The sequence below is a fragment of the Palaemon carinicauda genome, chromosome 28, assembly GCF_036898095.1.
Source record: "Palaemon carinicauda isolate YSFRI2023 chromosome 28, ASM3689809v2, whole genome shotgun sequence".
In the NCBI taxonomy this organism is placed as follows: Eukaryota; Metazoa; Arthropoda; class Malacostraca; order Decapoda; family Palaemonidae; genus Palaemon; species Palaemon carinicauda.
In genome coordinates, this window is record NC_090752.1 from 36,275,515 (window position 1) to 36,296,253 (window position 20,739).

Here is a 20,739-nt window from a genome sequence, read left to right on the forward strand (position 1 = left end):
TTCTGAAAGATTAAGGGAGGTCTCCTTTACTTTTGTACCTGAATTTGTGGTTAAGACCCAAAGCTCAGGTGTCCCAAATATCAGATTTAAGTCCTTTTCCATCTCTGTTATTCAGGAGACATTAAGAAGGGATCAGGATGGCTGGCTTTTCTTTCCTGTGAGGAGTCTCTGGTGTTATCCTAAAAGAACTCAGTACTTCAGGACTAAGTACCAGACTCTTACCACAAGCAGGATCAAGATAAAGATCTCTAGAAACACTTTTTTGACATCATGAAACCATCAGATGCCTATCTGTCAAAACCAATAAGCGAGTTATATAGATCCATCCCATGAAGTCAGGGGTATCGGCTCCACTGTAGCATTCAGGAAGAACCAGACAACATTTACCTTCACTACCTACGTGAATATATCCACAATTCCTGGGATACCTTTACCCTTTGTCTGTGGTAGCTGCTTAACAGGCTCTGTAGTCAGCCCAGCTCCCTCACAGGACCATCTCATCTAAGATAACGGTTTGTAAGTATGTCTAGAATGAAAGGTAGAATGACTGGCCTTTGTACTCTTCTTTTGTCCCCCTCTCTTGGGGATGCAGCAGTTGTGACTACTATGAGCTGGACCGGATGTCTGATGCAGATAAGTTTTATAATCAAGCAACTTTTCTTTAAAGACAGGATCTGTCAAGAAGTATCTCTCCTATCCTAGATGAGGGGGAGATAGATAGAATGTAGTTGAACCCATTTTTCATAATGGCTACAGATACAGTTCGACAACGTGCTAGAGTATTATTTGTTCTTGGTACAGGTGTTAATCGGTGATATCCCTATGCAAAGGCCATTTTGAGGTTGCCAGAGTTATCAGCTTTGCTCCTATAGAGGATCAGGTGCTCTGACAATTCACAGAAAGGTTGAACCAGCCACAATATTTTATTCATAGGGACTTCCTCCCTCTTAAGGATATATCTTCTATTAAAAAGATGTTTTGTATTCATGTAGTAACTAATCACAAATTTTAAAAGTACTAGTTATACCAACATGACCTTTAATGTCAAAATTACGAGTCTGATGGACAGGTGAGATAACTATGTACAGTATCTCGTTAAATTTTCGTGGCGATTTCAGCTTTGCTAAAGTCATACTCCTATCAAAAAACTCATTGTTCCATCACTCTATACAAACCCCCTCTATTTATAAGGGATATTACTTCCGGCGTAGCTAAAAGACGTGCCATAAGACTTTTAGCAATGGATAACTACCCCAACTGCTAATTAGTAAGAGAAGGGATAGCCGGCTACCCTGTTCACTCACACACCTGGGCCCCCCAGATGCTGAAGCATTGACAAGGATGGGGGGCTTAGGGATTAGCAGCTGGGCTCTGATGAATGGTGGGAACTGCTTTCCCACTGGACCTTGGCGCCCAATTGTTGGTCCGACTAAATTATTCAGCACTTTCTCTCATTCTTTTGGTTATTTCTTTTATTCTCCCGTCTCTTCCTCGTGGGCATGAACTTGTTGACGACTTTGGTTTGTTTGATTATAGTTTGACTGCTTCTTTGGATTTGGCACTGTGTGGGATGGATGGCATGTCATCTCAACCTGTAAGAATTTTGATGCTGTCACCCTCTGGCAGACCCCATTGGGTGCAGACCATGTCTGTTAAGAGTCGGGCTCCAGTGATCCGGTTTTAAGTTACCCATATTTGTGGGTAATGGGTGACTCCAGGCATTGGAGTCGTCGCTGGGAGGGGTTAACTACCCCCACTGAACAGTGTATGCCCATCTAAAGAGAGGCAGCCACTCTAATAGAGGATTGATCCCCGCTGAAGCCTCTTCTCGTGTTGGGCCACATGGGATAGGAGGACTGACATCCTCAGATAAAGAGGTGGATAACCCGGCTTACTTCTTCAATACAAACCAACCTCTCTGTTGACAACCTGGAAACTGAAAAGAACCATTCTATGGATGCTTAAAAAACGAGTAATTTGGGTGACATAAGGAAACTGCGAATCCTTCATGTTACTCAAATCCCAATAGATACTAATTATGATGAGCTATATAAAGCATTTAAGAGTTATGGAGTGATATTGGAGATAAGAATGAAACTTTAAAGTGATAAATGGGATTCATGGGTATCTTATAATTGTTATGATGAAGCATTTAATGTAATAAGTAATGTTATGCATGTTAAAATTAATAATTTGAATATTAACGGTGATTTGTGTGATAAGGTGCCAACAGGCTTGGGCGTATACAGGCCTGCTGACTGGTGTGAAAAAGATGTTGATGCAGACAAACCCTCCGAAAGAATGCCAAAATCACCAATGTGGCTTGTTATGGAGCCTGAAGGGAGTACAGGGAATTATTTTAAAATTTGTGAATTTATACAGAGAAAAGTAGGAACCATTGCTCCAGGTGATATATCCCGCTTTGGAAAAAATAATTTTCCTCATCCATGCCAAAATCATCCACACAGTCTCTCATATTATCTATCCTAAAAACAAGTAGTGACGATATTAAATTAAATGTCAAACCCTACCTAAATTTTAGTTATAGAAGGGGAGTAGTTTTCAGTAAAGACATGTATGAATTTACAGAAGAGGAGATTCTGGCCATGTGTCCATTAATAATATGGAGGGTTCATAAACTTCCTGGAACATCGATGATTATCCTTACTTTCCAGGATGCTGATTTACCTTTCCATATTGTTATTGAGAATGAAATGATTAGAGTTTGACCTTTCAAATAGAAGCCACTAGTGTTTCAAATGTTTTAGATTCAGACACCCTTCTAAAGTTTGTAAAAATGATATGTGTAGCATTTGCTCTAAACCTTACCATGGAAAGTGTATACTTAAGGCTAGGTGTTTGAACTGCAACTCAAATCATGATTCCACTGATAGGAGCTGCGAGCTATATAAGTTAGAAGAAGCTGCCCCACATCAAATTTAGTGTGGAACACATAAGTATAGGACTTGCCAAAAGACTATGCAAAGGCATTGAAATCTAAAGGAAATTTACTACAGATTACATCAAACCCACCTAGTACTGCCAGTAGTTCTAAAAAAAGAAATACAATATCTGATAATAAAGTACTACATGACAAGGTAAGCATATTCCCTTCTGAGGCTTTGCCAGGGTGTATTAACAATGGGGCATTGCCTATCTCTGTACAACCTTTGTCCCCCATTACCAACAATAGTATTAACCTCTCTCAGGCAATTTCCTTGCCTGATTTAATGGAAGTTCCACTTGAAACCAACTTGCCAGGTGCACCTGTAGTGGAGAAGGTGCAGAAACCATCTCTCTCGCCCATTTCCATAAGAAATATTAAAATTATGACATCAAATAAATATGATGTTTTGTCAGTTGATGTTTTTGATGAACTGGGAGACAATTTAGGTAAATCAGAAATTCGAGTCGAGATCCACCCCTCACTACAATTTGATCAAGAGGACAAAAATAAAAACACAAATGCAAAACCCAATCTATCAAAACCCTCTCTAATGAAACCACCATAGTTTTTTCCTCCATTTTGCGATGGAATTGTCAGGGTTTAAGGGCTAAATATGAAAAGCTTAAGCTCCTTATTCATGAGCACTCTCCCATAATTATGTCTACAGGACATATATTAGTTATAGGACACCATATGACCACCAAGTTAGGAGCCATGACGGAAGTCTCATATGTTCGTCGAGATGTTCCCGAAATATCTTTGTCTATTCGTACACTTCTGCAGGCAGTGGTTGTACAAATTGATAAAGGGAGGAAATATACAATATTCTCCCTGTACTTCCCTCCAAATGATAACATTTTGTATGATAATTCAGCAGTGGTGATTCAACAACTCCCTCAACCTTTTCTTTTACTTGGAGATTTGAATGGGAGACATCCTTTATGGGGTGATGTTTTAGCAAACACGAGGGGCAATATTATATCATCAAGTGTGGAAAATGAGGAAGTCAGACTCCTTAATATAAGAGAGCCCACACACTTTCATGTCTAGACGGGTGTCTTGTCATGCATTGACTTATCAATCGCAAGTTCTAATTGCCTTCTTGATTTTGATTGGAGGACATTAGATGATTCACATACTAGTGATCATGCACCAATCGTTATAAACACCAACAATGGTCCACCTTTACAAAGATCGCCACGATGGAATCATGACAAGCTGGACTGGGATAGATTTTGGGAGCTAAGCAAAATTGAAGGGATTGCAGAACAGTTTGAAAATGTTTATGATGCCATAGACTTATTGAATAGAACTCTTCATACAGCAGGAGTCAATTTAATTCCCAAAACAACAGGGTTATTCAAACGACGACCTGGTGGTCTTCAGAACTAACTGCTCTGCACAGAGCCACAAGATCTCTAACTCAGTTGCGCAGATGCCGTACAAGGAAAATTTAATTCGGTACAAGAAATGTAGAGCACAGTTGTGTCGTGCCATGAAAGAAGCTAGGCGCCAGACTTGGGTATCTTTTGTTTCCTCCTAGGAGAAGGACACTCCAAAATCATACCATTGTTCTCTAGTTTTGGATAGTGCCATGGTCTTCCACTGTCCTGGGTTAGAGTTCTCTTGCTTGAGTGTACACTAGGGCACGCTGTTCTGTCTTGTTCTTCTTCCTCTTGTTTTGTTCAAGTTTTTATAGTTTATATATGAGATATTTATTTTAATGTTGTTACTCTTCTTAAAAAGTTTATTTTTCATTGCTTGCTTTCCTCACTGGACAATTTTCCCTGTTGGAGCCCCTGGGCTTATAGCATCCTGCTTTTCCAACTAGGGTTGTAGCTTAGCAATTAATAATAATAATAGAAATAATAACAGTAGAACACCGCCATTCTCTGTGTGGAGGAAGGTAAAAAAGATAGCAGGCAAATTCACCCCCAACCCACCACCAGTGTTGAAGGGGAATGATCAGTATGTGACTGGAGCAACTGAAGTTAGCAATGCCCTGGCTGATCATTTCTCCAATGTGTCATGCAAGTGTGAAGCAGCTCTTGGTCACCAGTTTAGGAGCATTGAAGAGAAGAAAATTTTAGATTTTGCAACAGGAAGGGAAGAGTTATAAAATTCTCCTTTTACAGAAAGAGAGTTTGATTCCATACTTGCTACGTGCAATGACACAGCCCCTGGATCCGATGGAATTCCATATGCAATGTTTAAACATGTCCCCGTTAATGTAAAGTTATTTTAACTATTGTTAACAGAATATGGCATGGACATAGTTATCCAAGTGTTTGGGAAGTAGCCATTATTTTAGCCTTTTTAAAACCCGGTAAGATAAGTTTTTAGCAGCAAACTATCGACCAATTACATTGACATCTTGCTTATGTGAGATCATGGAGAATATGGTCAATGCAAGACTGATGTGGTACCTGGAAAGTCGGGGTATTTTATCACCTATCCAGTGTGGATTTATAAAAATGCACTCAATGACTGATGTGTTGATATGACTTGAGTCCTCTATTTGTGAAGCCTTTGCTTCCAAACAGCACCATTTAACAGTCTTTTTTTTACCTTGAAAAGGCATATTATACTGCATGGAGATATAGTATACTTAAAACCATTCATGAATTGTGATTATGAGGAGAGCTACCACTGTTCATTCAATCATTTATTTCAAATAGATTTTTTCAATTATGAGTTGGAAAAACATTATCGGAGAGAAAATGTCATGAAGGAGGAGTTCCCCAGGGTAGTGTGCTAAGTGTAACCCTATTTGCACTTGCTATTAATGAATATCCTATATCATTCCTTAAGATATTCTCTCAACACTATTTGTAGATGATCTCTCCATATCATTTGATGGTTGAGAGAAAACTACAACTCGCAATTGACAAAATTATTCAGTCGGATGATATGTATAGATTTAAGTTTTCAACAACCAAAACTACTGTTGTTCATTTCTGTCGTATTCGGGGAGTACATCCAGACCCAGTTATGTACATCAAATGTCAACAGATCCCATATGTAAGTGAAGCTAGGTTTTTAGGCTTGATATTTGATTGTAGGTTGACATGGGTTTCTCACTTAAAATCCTTAAAAGTAAAATGTCTTGATCCTTTAAGCTTTTAAAAGTTTTGTCCCATACATCATGGGGTACAGTCTGCACAACTATTTTAAAGTTATTCAAGGCCTCAATTTTTTCAACGATTATTAATGGATATGAGATATGGTCCTCAGCTACCCCAAGTCGACTAAAGATTTTAGATTCTATACACTACACTGGTATCAGATTGGCAACAGGAGCATTTAGAACTTTGCCTATTCCAAGTCTCCTTGTTGACGCTGGCGAATTACCGTTAGACCTTTACCGAAAGTCTTCTATAATTCGGTATTGGTTTAGGTTGCAAAGACTTCCAAATTCTTTAGCCTGTCAGACTGCAAGCCTTGTAAGGCACTTAACATACTTTGAGTTGCACCCAAAATCCCCTCAACCTTATGGTTTTCAAGTGAAACAATTGATAGACAGTCTTGATACAGTTAGAACTAATGTGCTTCCATTTAAGGTATCATCAATGCCTCCATGGAAATTACCAGAGGTATCTTTTTGTAAATATTTTATTGGATTAAAAAGAATATGACTGACTAAGAAGTTCGGTCTCATTTTATGGACATAAGGAATCAAGTTTTATATATACTGAGGGCTCCAAATCTGATGCTTGCGTTGGATTTGGAGTACTGTACATAGTAATGCTTTTAATTTTAGAGGTGTACTTCCTCTAACAGCTTCCATATTTACGGCCAAACTATACGGCATACTAATTGCTGTTGAAAAAATAGCATTAGTAGAGGGGGTTAATTTTACCATTTTTAGTGATGCAAGGAGTGTCTTTCAAGCTTTAGAAGTTTTTAATTCAAGTAACCTTTTAGTTTTAAAGGTTTTAGAATGGCTTTTTATTATTGGACCAAGAGGTATAACAGTTCAATTTTGCTGGGTTCTGGCACACGTAGGTGTGTCCGCAAACGAGAAGGCAGATTTACTGGCAAAGAATGCTGGAGCTGAATTGCTACCAAGAAGGTATCCCATTCTTTGTGGAGACTGTTTACCCAACAATAAGAAATTGATTTTTAATAATTGGCAACAGCATTGGGATAGTTTAATTGAAAATAAGATGCGAGAAATAAAAATTTTTATATCCCCCTGGAAGTATAATATGATGCCCCGAAAGTGGTAGACTACTCTTTGTCGTCTCCGCATTGGTCACACTCGGTTGACACATAAATATCTGCTTACTGGTCAATACCAGCCATATTGCGATGACTGTTTAATACCAGTGATAGTGAGGCATTTGTTGACCGATTGCCCCTCATATAGTAGTGAAAGAAATAGATATCTGTTTGAGGCTCGAGGTGAGGATGGCAGGTTCATTCTTGCCAAGATTCTTGGACATGATGCTAGTGGTATTTTTAGCTCTTGCTGATGCCGGTGGTGTGACCGTGACAACACTTGTTCCAAATGTTGGGAGTGATCTGCCTCCCAGTGGGTGAGATTTGGGCGTAGGCGAAAGAAGAAGTCCAAATGAGATTCTTCGCTTTTAGAGTCTTCTTCAAAGTCAAAGAAGTCTTGGACTTCTTCTTTAACCCCCCAATCTCTTCCCAAAGCTACTGCTTAACCGGTCTTCTCTGGGAAATGGCCGAATAGCAGCGCAGCCCTACGGCTGAGCCGACTTCCGGGGGGGGGGGGGGGGGGGGGGGAGGGAGGGAGCAAAGTCCAATCCGAGGCAGATTTTCCTTTGGGTGGCCATCTCTCGCCCGCGAGTGACATCCCCCAGAGATACATTGTTCTCGAGAGACCAATGTGTGACTTACCTGACTTTGTCAGAGCAGGCTCCCTCTTCAGAAGAACCTGCTTGGCGTTCCCCTCTGGGGGTTCGTCGGGTGTCGGAGTTTCTGACTCCTCATCACCCTGGGCGTTCTCCCCCACCCTGCGGTAAGGAAACGCTGTTCAGGCCTGTAAAGGGCCAACACCCCAAACCTCTGGGTTCTCTTCACGCTGAGCCTTTGAGCTCTCGTTACACTGAGCCTTTGGGCTCTCATCAAGCTGTGGAATAAAATGTACTGTATAGGAAAAATAAAAATTATTTCTAGATTTTTATTTTTTTTTTTTTATTGTTTAGGTTGAATTTGTACAAAGTTTTATTTCCATTGAATATTTTTTGTATTGTTTAATTTGTTTATCTCCATTTTGTTATTGCAGGGTGGGGATTGTGTGCTGGGGTTTTTAACTAGATGGTGAAGATTGTCCGAAAAAAGGTTTACTGGGATAAATTATCTAAATCAAAAAAAAAAAAAAAAAAAAAAAGGCTGAGAATTCTGCCAACGACAGGACACTGTAGAGGAATTTGAAATTGCTAAGTTTGACCTCGCTGATAGTGTTGACTATTTTATTATCACATACAGTTATACAATTTCTGGTGGTGTTTACTGAATATTGAACAGAGTGCTAGGCAAGGGCAAGCAATGACACGGAAAGAAGAAAGGGAATTATCTGTGTTGGGTATAATTTATATTCGTGTATACATCTACTAGACGATGAAACTTGAACTCCATGACCCTGCTACTGAAGGTAAACCCTGTTACAGTATAAGAAGCTGACCAAGTGTCAAAACCCCCTTGGAAATTGGCCTTAGTTGCACTTTTAACACAGGTGATGGTGCATAGTTTGCGGGGACGTTGTGTAAAGATTTCAAGGTTGCGATAAGACGATGATGGGGTGTGTAGCGATTTCAAGCTTGTGATGAGATGCTTTGAGTTTTTTACTGTGGAGGATTCGTAGGATACTAGTGAAAAAAAGCATTATGGTTGTGTATACTTTATCAGTAGGTAGTCGGAGATTTATGTTCCTGACCCTGTTGACTTACTGTGTAGATCAATGCAGGGTTCTCCTTTAAGCTTGAAGTTTCCTTATGTCACAGTCTTGGAACTTTGTTTTGAATATGTTGCCCCTGACCGAAAAGGCTCTGTTCTGATGTTAACTGTTCGAAAATCTGCATTACAAATAGGACTTTATTTTGAAAAAGGACTTTTATATGTTATACCTTATTTTTCTGTGGGTGACTGCAATTAAGAGGAGGGGCCTCAAAAAATAATTATAGTTGGACTAGCCTCTTTTCCATTTTCATGGGTATAAAATAACCATGACATACTGTGTAGGACTGAGGATTATAAGCCTTTCTTTTTTATATATAACATAATTTTTTCTTTCTGATGTAAAGGTGAGGATTTAGAGACAGGTCAAATGTGTAACATTGTTTTACAATACCTTTGATCCTAACTGCCAAGGTTGGCTGCTGTTAACTTTTGTGTTTGGATATTTAAAGTAGCTGTGGTATTTCTGGGTGAAATCAGAATGAACCTCTGCATATATTGTCGTGGAGAAAGTGGAAAAAAGTAATAAGAATTTTCTATATTAAGTGAGAGATCATTGGATCACCCAGGCAACAGCAATGTACACTGTTGCGTTCATTATGATATTATGATATGTAGATTTATGTAGCAGGGCTTTTGGGAAGTTAGATTGAGTATTTGATATTTTGCCTTCCCTTTTAATTGTAGCATTGAGGAAGTCTCTGAAGCAGCTGTGATGAAATATCACTTAAAAATGATGGCTGAGAAGAAAAATTTTAGTAACTAAGTAACCTGTCAAATTACATTTGAATTTAGCCCAAATATATGCACTGTGTTAGTTTTTATCTATACTTATATATGTAGATTAAATATTTAGAGGATTGATTCCTAAGAGGCTCTGTAAGGAGATATCGATGTTTCTCCTGGTTTTGAAGACCTGTATTTTCTTATCATTGTATTTTTGTTTTTTTTCTCTCTCCTTGATTACCCGGTAATTGAAATATTTTTTGAATAATCTTTTTCAATACACTTCCTCCCAGAGGGTGTTTTATGTTCCAGCCTATACATTCAGTAATAATATTATTTCTTTTCCTTTCCTAATTTAAATAAGGAAATATCTTACCTAGAAAGTATACTGCTCCTCTTATTTAAGACTCCGTACATAGCACTTTGGAGAGAGACGGTGAACTTAAGAGAAGATAATATGGAAATTTGAGATTCTAGCTATGTCCCCTTACCTAGTATAAAATCGAGGGTTGGTCCCAGTGCCCAGTTCATTCTTGACTGTTTACATTTTGCTCAGATATCTGGGCATTCCACCGCATTTTTTTTTGTGTAGTGAGAAGTTGGGGTGTCGTTGGCATTCAGACACTAGGCAGTCTGCGTGCTACGTTTGGCCACAGTCAGCAACTTCACGCCTGGAGACTATCCAGCACCTCCTCATTCAGAGAGAATTTTTGCAAAAAGTTGCAAAGGGGATGGCTGGACACCTGCCATGATCCTCAGCTTCAGTCTACCAAGCTAAGTGGACTTTCTTCTGTGGTTGGTGTTGTGGAAGGGTTATCTCTCCCCTTTATGCCACTATCCCAGCAATAGCGGAGTTCCTTGTGCACCTATGGGAGGAAATGCTCCTTAGGGTTTCGGCAGTAAAAGGTTACCGCTCAGCCTTGAGTGTCGCCTTTAAGCTGAAAAGAGTAGATATTTCTTCTTTGCTGGAACTTTCTCTCCTCATATAAAGTTGTGAATGGACCTGTCCCCAGTCGGAAGTGAAACTTCCTCTGTTGAGCATGGTTTGGGTTCTTCAGTTTCTGAAGGGTCCCCCATACAAACCATTATGCCAGGCATCAAATCGCCACCTCACTTTGAAAGCGGTGTTCCTACTCGCTTTGGCTTCAGCCAAAAGAGTTAGTGAACTTCATGGTCTCTCGTAAGACATCGCTCATTCAAGGGGATGGGGAGAGGTAATCCTCAGCTTCTTCCCTAAATTTATTACAGGCTCAAAATCTTGGGGTAGCGGATCATAGATTCGATTCCTTCCAGATAGAGAGTCTCCGTTCTGTAACCGATGACCCAGATCAACTGTTACTATGCTCAGTAAGGAGTTTGAGGTACTGCCTCAAAAGGACATTTGCAGCTCACCACCGTGTGCCACCACTCTTAGTCAGCGCGGGGAATGTCAATAGGAGGATCACGAAGAATACCATCTCGTCATGGATAAGCAAGTTCATTGACCTGGCACTGAATCCCGATCCTCCTCTGACACTTCGACCCTGAGCGCATGACGTCAGGGGCATTGCAACATCCCTGGCATTCAAACGAAACTACTCTGTGAAGCAGGTACTACCAGCGGGCTTTTGGAAGCATCAGACCCTTCACTGCCCACTACCTGCAAGATGTAACCAACAGGAACATGGAAACCTTTTCTATTGGTACTGTGGTAGCTGCACAACAACTGGTTTAACATCTCAAGCTCCTTGATGGAAAAGTAGCAGAAGGTTGAGGGCAAAGATTACCAGGATTAGTCTGAATGAATGATTAAGAATGATTGGCTCCTTCTTTTCTTCATCTCCTCCTCTCTTGGGGAATCAGCACCCATGGTCCTCTGCAAAGCTGACCTCAATTACCTGCAGGTAAACCATTGTTCCCTTTTGTAAACTGGTATTGTTCTAATACCTGTTGCATCCCCATACGCTAACGAAGGGGGTATTAGGTATGTCTTGGTAACCTCTGAAGATTAGTATGACTGGGACGAACTCCTACCTAGACAGTCACATTGCTAGTATCCAGAGTGCACAACTTGTGTAGGCCACGGACCATGCATAGCATGGTTTTAACAAAATGTAGGGTTTCCACCAATTATGTGCAAACAGATAAAGGGGAAAACCCCGGGTCAAAGCCAAAAAGGCAGTTGGCAAGTCATCCCCTATAGATAGCGTTGGTTTGTATTTAGTGACAGAACAAATGACAAATTGTTAAGTAATTTGTATTTTTCCTAATGATACAAACCTGTAGCTATTTATACAGATTAGCCCGCTAGCACCAGTCCCCCTTGAACTCCTACCACCAAGCAAAGGGGGTTCTCAACCCTGGTGGGTGGTTAACCCTCTCTAAGAATCTAATGGCTCGTCTTCCAGCTTCGGTGAAAGTAATAGCTACAGGTTTGTATCGTTAGGAAAAATACAAATTACTTCCAAATTTGTCATATTTTATTCCACTCTAACATTTGTAAATATAGAAACAGCCATTTTCATTTTTTTTGAGCTTGGAAAGAAGCAGTAACATGTAAAAAAAATAAATCAGATAATTTTCCTGACCAAATCTGTGCCCAGGAAGTAAAATGTCCTTCAAATGCCTCCTGTACATCTCCAGATATTTAAAATATAGCACATTGCTTTATAATTCTTCTTTATTATAATTGAGCATTTGCTTAAAAGTTGTTTTAACTCGTTCTCACTTCATTTTATAGATACGATCAGTTGCCTTTGCCCCTAGACGTCACCAACCAGTAAATAGAGGGTCTCTACGAGTTGTCTCAAATCACGGGTACTGTACTTCAAGACAGCAAAAGCAGGTGATTACTTTTAGGTGCTCTCTTTTAAATAATTTATGGAAACATTTTGTGTAATTTATGTCTAAATCTATACAGTAATGATAATTGTATGCTTTGGAAAAGTTATCTTAAGATATCATCCAACTACCTTGGTACAATACTTGAAATAGACCCATGTCTCAAGTGAGTCTTTTGCTGTGTTGAAGAATTGTTCATTTATTACCTTAGTTTCCTGCACATACTGCAGTTCTCTGGATCCATGTTCTTTATTGCAGTTGATCACATGGTATGTTGACATCTTGTAGGTAGTAGGTTGGCCTGGGCACCAGCCACCTGTTGAGATACTACCGCTAGAGAGTTATAGGGTCTTTTGACTGGCCAGACAGTAGTAAATTGGATCCTTCTCTCTGGTTACGGTTCATTTTCCTTTTGCCTACACACACATACACACACACACACTGAATAGTCTGGCCTATTTTTTACATATTCTCCTCTGCCTCATATACCTGACAACACTGAGATTACCAAACAATTCTTACTGCACTGTAATTGTTCAGTGGCTACTTTCCTCCTTGTAAGGGTAGAAGAAACTCTTTAGCTATGGTAAGCAGCTCTTCCAGAAGAAGGACATTCCAAAATCAAACCATTGTTCTTTAATCTTGGGTAGTGCTATAGCCTCTGTACCATGGCCTTCCGTTGTCCTGGGTTAGAGTTCTCTTGCTTGAGGGTGCACTAGGGCACACTATTCTATCTTAATTCTCTTCCTCTTGTTTTGTTAAAGTTTATATAGTTTATATAGGAGATATTTATTCTAATGTTGTTCCTCCTCTTAAAATATTTTATTTTTTTCGTTTCCTTTCCTCACTGGGCTATTTTCCCTGTTAGAGCACCTGGGCTTGTAGTATCCTGCTTTTTCAACTAGGGTTGTAGCTTAGCAAATAATAATAATAATAATAATAATAATAATAATAATAATAATAATAATGATAATAATAATAATATTAATAACAATATTTACTTCATTTTATATAACTGGAAAATGTTTACCTCAGCCATCCAAAAAATGGTGTTTGAATGTGCGTGGATGTAGTACGATAGAGAGTAAAAGATGTGAGATTGGAAGTATGTTTAGAAGTAGAAGGATGGATGTATTGGCCTTGTGTGAGACAAAGATGAAAGGAAAGGGTGAAGTGATGTTTGGTGAAATGTCTGGTAGAGTGTCTGGGATTGAAAGGGGAAGAGCGAGAGAGGGTGTGGCTTTATTGTTGAGTGAATGGATGACAGGTAAAGTAGTGGAATGGAAGGAGATATCATCTAGGTTAATGTGGGTAAGGGTTAGGTTGGGTAGGGAATGTTGGGCGTTTGTCAGTGCGTATGGGCCAGGTAGTGAGAAAAGTGAAGAAGAGCGGAATGAGTTCTGGAATGAATTAACTAGGTGTGTAGAAGGACTGGGTAGAAGGAATTATGTAGTTGTTATGGGTGACTTAAATGCTAGTGTGGGTGCTGGAGAGGTAGAAGGTGTCATTGGGAAATATGGCGTACCAGGTGAAAATGAGAGTGGTGAGAGACTGGTAGGTATGTGTGTTGAACAAGAGATGGTAATAAGTGCTAGCTTTTTTAAAAAGAAAGATAAAAATAAGTATACATGGGTAAGAGTGGCAAATGGAAGAGTAGTAGAAAGGGCATTAATGGATTATGTGTTGATAACTAAAAGAATGTTTGGAAGATTGAAAGACGTGCACGTGTTTAGGGGTATGGCTAACGGTATGTCTGATCATTTTTTGGTGGAAGGAAAATTAGTTGTAGCAAAAGAGTGGGGGAATAGAGTAGGTGGATGTAAAAGGGAGCTAGTGAGGGTTGAAGAGCTAATAAAACCGGGGGTAAAAAGTAAATATCAGGAAAGGTTGAAAATGGCATATGACGAGGTGAGAGTAAGAGAAACTGGTAATTTAGAGGAGGAGTGGAAGTTAGCAAAAGAAAATTTTGTTGGGATTGCAAGTGATGTATGTGGCAAGAAGGTTGTTGGAGGCAGCATGAGGAAGGGCAGTGAATGGTGGAATGAAGGAGTGAAGGTAAAAGTGGAAGAGAAAAAGAGGGCTTTTGAAGAATGGCTGCAGAGTAATAGTATAGAGAAGTATGAAAAATATAGAGAGCAAAAGGTGGAAGTAAAGCGCAAGGTACGTGAGGCAAAGAGGGCAGCTGACCTGAGGTGGGGTCAGGGACTGGGACAGTCATATGAAGAGAATAAGAAGAAGTTTTGGAAAGAAGTGAAGAGAGTAAGGAAGGCCGGCGCAAGAATTGAAGAGACAGTGAAAGATGGAAATGGAAGGTTGTTAAAAGGAGAGGAGGCAAGGAAAAGGTGGGCGGAATATTTTGAAAGTTTGCTGAATGTTGAGGATGATAGGGAGGCAGATATAATTGCGGTTCCAGGTGTTGAGGTGCCAGTGATGGGAGATGAGAATGAGAGAGAGATTACAATAGAGGAAGTGAGGAGAGCACTAGATGAAACGAGAGTAGGAAAAGCATCGGGTATGGATGGTGTGAAAGCTGAGATGTTGAAGGAAGGGGGTGTGACTGTACTTGAATGGTTGGTGAGATTGTTTAATGTGTGTTTTGTGTTGTCAATGGTACCAGTAGATTGGGTCTGTGCATGTATTGTACCACTATATAAGGGTAAGGGAGATGTGCATGAGTGTTGTAATTCAAGAGGTATTAGTTTGTTGAGTGTAGTTGGAAAAGTGTATGGTAGAATACTGATTAATAGGATTAAGGATAAAACAGAGAATGCAATCTTGGAAGTACAGGGTGGTTTTAGAAGAGGTAGGGGTTGTATGAATCAGATTTTTGCAGTTAGGCAGATATGCGAGAAATATTTAGCAAAAGGTAAGGAGGTGTATGTTGCGTTTATGGATCTGGAGAAAGCATATGATAGAGTTGATAGGGAAGCAATGTGGAATGTGATGAGGTTATATGGAGTTGGTGGAAGGTTGTTGCAAGCAGTGAAAAGTTTCTACACAGGTAGTAAAGCATGTGTTAGAATAGGAAATGAGGTGAGCGATTGGTTTCCGGTGAGAGTGGGGCTGAGACAGGGATGTGTGATGTCCCCGTGGTTGTTTAACTTGTATGTTGATGGAGTGGTGAGAGAGGTGAATGCTAGAGTGCTTGGACGAGGATTAAAACTGGTAGGCGAGAATGATCATGAATGGGAGGTAAATCAGTTGTTGTTTGCGGATGATACTGTACTGGTAGCAGACACAGAAGAGAAGCTTGACCGACTAGTGACAGAATTTGGAAGGGTGTGTGAGAGAAGGAAGTTGAGAGTTAATGTGGGTAAGAGTAAGGTTATGAGATGTACGAGAAGGGAAGGTGGTGCAAGGTTGAATGTCATGTTGAATGGAGAGTTACTTGAGGAGGTGGATCAGTTTAAGTACTTGGGGTCTGTTATTGCAGCAAATGGTGGAGTGGAAGCAGATGTACGTCAGAAAGTGAATGAAGGTTGCAAAGAGTTGGGGGCAGTTAAGGGAGTAGTAAAAAATAGAGGATTGGGCATGAATGTAAAGAGAGTTCTATATGAGAAAGTGATTGTACCAACTGTGATGTATGGATCGGAGTTGTGGGGAATGAAAGTGATGGAGAGACAGAAATTGATTGTGTTTGAGATGAAGTGTCTGAGGAGTATGGCTGGTGTATCTCGAGTAGATAGGGTTAGGAACGAAGTGGTGAGGGTGAGAACGGGTGTAAGAAATGAGTTAGCGGCTAGAGTGGATATGAATGTGTTGAGGTGGTTTGGCCATGTTGAGAGAATGGAAAATTGCTGTCTGCTAAAGAAGGTGATGAATGCAAGAGTTGATGGGAGAAGTACAAGAGGAAGGCCAAGGTTTGGGTGGATGGATGGTGTGAAGAAAGCTCTGGGTGATAGGAGGATAGATGTGAGAGAGGCAAGAGAGCGTGCTAGAAATAGGAATGAATGGTGAGCGATTGTGACGCAGTTCCGGTAGGCCCTGCTGCTTCCTCCGGTGCCTTAGATGACCGCGGAGGTAGCAGCAGTAGGGGACTCAGCAGTATGAAGCTTCATCTGTGGTGGAAATGTGGGAGGTTGGGCTGTGGCACCCTAGCAGTACCAGCTGAACTCGGCTGAGTCCCTGGTTAGGCTGGAGGAACGTAGAGAGTAGAGGTCCCCTTTTTGTTTTGTTTCTTGTTGTTGTCGGCTACCCCCCAAAATTGGGGGAAGTGCCTTTGGTATATGGATGGATGGATCCAAATATTTTTATGCAGAGGAAATATGTTCATTAAAATATATAAATCCTTTTACTTTTACAGTAGTTACACTACTTTTTTATGTTTAAAACCTCATTGAAGTTTCAGAGTAAATAAGGAGTTAACATCTTTGAAACTAAAGTTGTTCTGTCACTATACAAACCCTCACTAATTATAGGGATATTACTTTCGGCGAAGCTGAAATACGAATAGTAAGACTTTTAGTAACGGATAACCACCCAACCCTCTTAGACACCTAGGCTGAGCAGCTTTTGGCTCGGTGGAGAACGGATGTTGCCGCTCTCCTCCTCCCTTGCCTCTTTTGACTTGCCATTTACTGATAACTTTAATTATTTATTTTATTTTCAGACTGCTTGTGGTTCTTCCTGACCGGCCCCATGTGCACCTAACCTGGGCCTGAGGGCCGCACCTGCGGTACTTTTATGTCCTCCGTAGAGACGGGGCCTCACCAACTGTGTCCGTCCTGTCGAGGCCGGCGTTGTGATCCAGACAACACCAGCCCTGATTGTCGGGAGTGGTCTGCCTTCTAGTGGGAGAGGTTTGGGCGTAGGTGCAAGAAGAAGTCTAAGAGAGATTCTTCACCTTCGGGGTCTTCCTTGAAGTTGAAGAAGCCTCTGACTTCTTCATTGACCCCCAATCTCTTCCTGAAGCTCCTGCTCAATCGGTCTCTCCCAAGGAATAATTAAGCTGAAGCATAGACTGGTTGATGCCAGGTCAACATTGGGTATTGAGGGACACAACTATTTCCCCTTGAGAAGCAATTCTGCCCTTCCCCTCTGGCAGCACCTGCACTTTGACATTTTACTGGTCTGGCCATCGCTGGGAATGGCTGGTCCCCTGTCTAAGGAGGCGTTTGACATTTTACTGGTCTGGCCATCTCTGGAAATGGCCGGTCCCCTGTCTAAGTAGGCGTTGTTTGTAGCTTTTCCACCAGGGTGCTGAGAGGAAGAAGACACCAGCTTTCTCGGAGGTAGATATGTCGCCGATGAGTGCTGTCCTTGGCGACCCCAGAGTTTCTGGTGCCTTATCCGCAGAAGGGTCTTCCCCTTTGCCTTTGCCTGCTGACGTCGAAGACAGCGCTTCTCCCCTTGCTGAGCGGACTCTTTCGTTGGGATGGGAGCAAAGTCTGAGGCGAGTCTTTCCTGCTGGCAGTTGCCTCTCTCTCGTCCGTGAAAGAGGTCCCCATAGAGACTTAGATCCAGAGATCTTCTAGAAACTAACGTAGATCTCATCTGACCCCGACAGACCAGGTTTCTTAAGTGGAGGAACCTTGCTGCTGAATGGAGTTTCATATTTCCTCTTTGTTGAAACTTTCTCTCCTCATATGAAGCTATGAGCTTACCTGCCCCTTGTCAGAAGTTAGACCTCCTCCTTGGAATGTGGTTTGCGGCATTCAGTCTCTGCAGGGTGCTCTCTACGAACCATTACACCAGGCAACAGATTGCCACCTCACTTTGAATACGGTGTTCCTACTCACCTTGGCTTCTGCCAAAAGAGTTAGTGAACTTCATTGTCTTTCCTATGACATTGCCCATTCATGGGGATGGAGGAAGGTAATTCTTAACTTTGTCCCTGAGTTTATTGCTAAGACCCAAATTCCAGGAGTAGCGGATCCTAAATTCGGGCCCTTCCGGATTGGGAGTCTTCGAACAGTAACCGATGTCCCAGATTAACAGTTACTATTTTCAGTAAGGAGTTTGAGGTATTACAGTACCTCAAAAGATCATTAGCAGCTCGCTCCCGTTTGTCAGCGCTCTTCATCAGCACTGGTAAGGTCAAGAGGAGGATCACGAAAAACACTTTTTCTGCTTGGATTCGCAAGGTCATTGACCAGGCAATGAATCCTGGCACTCCACCACGACCCAGAGCTCATGATGTCAAGGGCATTACAATGTCCCTGGTGTTCAAATAGAACTTCTCTGTGATGCAGGTGCTGCAAACGGGCGTGTAGAATTGTCAGACAACCCTCACTGCCCATTACCTGCAAGATGTAATCCACAGGTGCATGGAGACTTTTTCCATTGCTCCTGTAGTGGCTGCACAACAAATGGTTTAAATACCTCAAGCTCCTTGATGGACAAGTAGCTGAGGGTTGAGGGCTATGGTTACCTGGGATATGTCTGGGGTGAAGGATTAAGAATGACTGGTCCTATTTTTTCCTTCAACTTCCCTTCTCTTGGGGAATGAGCACCATGGTCCTCACCAAAGCTGGCCTCACCTATCTGCAGGTAAAACCATTTCCCTTGTGTAACCTAGTATAGAAATAATACTTGTTGCATCCTCAATACCTCTTGCGAGGGGGGATTGGGTAATGTCTATGGTACTCTCAAAGATTCCTATGACTTGGAGAGCTCTTACCTAGACCAGTCACATTGCCAGTATCACAGGCACACAGCTTGCATAGGCCGCTAGTCATGCATAGCACGATATTTTAGTGAGGTGCAATGGTTCTTACCAGTTATGTGCTAAATGCGTATGCAGAAAACCCCAGGTCGATGCCAAAAGCCAGGTGGTATGTAATTCCACCCTTCTAAGGGTTAAGTCATCCATATCAATAGCGAGGGTTTGTATAGTGACGGAACAAAGGACAATTGTTCCGTAACTGAAATACAAACCACGCTATTTACATGGGGTAATTACTTTGGCGTAGCTGAATGACGAGCCATAAGAATTTTAACGAGGGTTTACTACCCCACCGCTAGTTAGCGGGGGTTTGGGAGGGGTAGCTAGCTACCCCCCCCCTCACACACACCGGTGATTGCTTCACTTTACTTTTGGCTCGGGCGGAGAACAGACCTGTCTGCTCTCTCCCTCGCTTTGACTGCCATATCTAATCTGTTTTTGCTTTTTCTTTTCCAGTGTGTTTGAAGTTGGCCTCTACTGACTATGCGTACTTGCCCTGGACTTCCCGGCCGCCCTTGTGGGACCTTTATGTCGGCGGTCGACACCGATCCCCACACCTTGTGTCCTCATTGTAGGGGCCAACGGTGTGATAGCGGTACAGTAATGTATGTATCGAATGTAGGGAGTGGTCTACCTCCCAGTACGAGAGGTTTGCCCGGCGCCGGAAGAAAAAGTCTAAAAGGGATCTTTCTCCTTCAGGGGCTTCTTTGAAGAGAAAAAATTCCAAGACTTCTTCCTTAGCCCTTTCCTCCTCCGAAGCTCCCCCTCGAGCGGTCTCTTCCGAGAGGCCGGCGAGTGGTAGCGTGGACCGTACTGCTGTTGACCGATCCCGGGGTGCGGGAGAGGTAGTTGCCTCCCATAGTGAGGCGGCTGCCCCCCCTCCCCTGTAGGAGGATATGAACATTGATTTATCTGTAAATAATCATGATTTGTTGCAGCTTTGGGCTTCCTTGGGGCTGCAGGGTTCGCCCTCCAGGGAAGCCCTGTTTGACATGATCAAACTTGGTGCAGCTGTCAAACAATCACCAACTACACCAGGGATAGATCTTCTGTCTGTTGTTGACGTTGTGACGGAGGCATCTCGTGGGTCTAGTCAAACCCCCGTTCCTGTTGCTGAGGTAGCTGAAGGCTTAGGTTCCCCCTCCGAACACCTTTCGAGGGAGGAACTAAGTCCTATGGTCTCTCCTGCCAGTGATTCTCCCCACCGTGGGAGTTCACTCACAGAGACTCCTCTTCGGAGGCCCTACGATGGTCAGCCTGCTGACCCCACGGCCCCTCGTGGGCGTATAAGGAGGAAGGCTCGTCCTCCCCTTCGCCGTAGAAGCCTTCCTTCCCCTCACAAGAGAGTTAGGAGGCGCCTCTTCGGCTCGTCGTCACTACAGTCCTCTGCGGAGGAGACGACTCGCTGTTCGCCGATCCTGACAGCTACCACCTTAGACCTCTCCGGGGATCGTTCGCGATCCCCTTCGGATGATGGTTGTCCTTCGGGACCCTGTGACCAATCTCCCTCCAGACCCGCTGACCTGCCGTCGCCCTTCGAGGATGCTGATGCTCTTTACGTGCCACCTGATCCTGCCATTGCACAGGCACCGGTTCCTTCGGGGCTTAAGAGCCTTGAGCGCAAATCTGCGCCTCTTGCCCTCAAGCGCCAGGTTCAATC

At 42.1% G+C, this 20,739-nt stretch overlaps 1 protein-coding gene across 2 annotated transcripts in view; it reads left to right on the forward strand.

Moving 5' to 3' along the window:
- The window catches only part of LOC137621504 (myosin-11-like), a 197,660-nt gene that overhangs the window by 40,821 nt on the left and 136,100 nt on the right, over positions 1 to 20,739 (forward strand). Inside the window, exon 4 of one of the 2 annotated variants that reach the window (XM_068351856.1) lies at positions 12,315 to 12,419. The exons of the other annotated variant lie outside the window; for it this stretch is intronic. Coding sequence (XP_068207957.1) covers positions 12,315 to 12,419 — 105 coding nt within the window. The remainder of the gene's footprint in view (positions 1 to 12,314; positions 12,420 to 20,739) is intronic. 2 annotated transcript variants of the gene reach the window in all.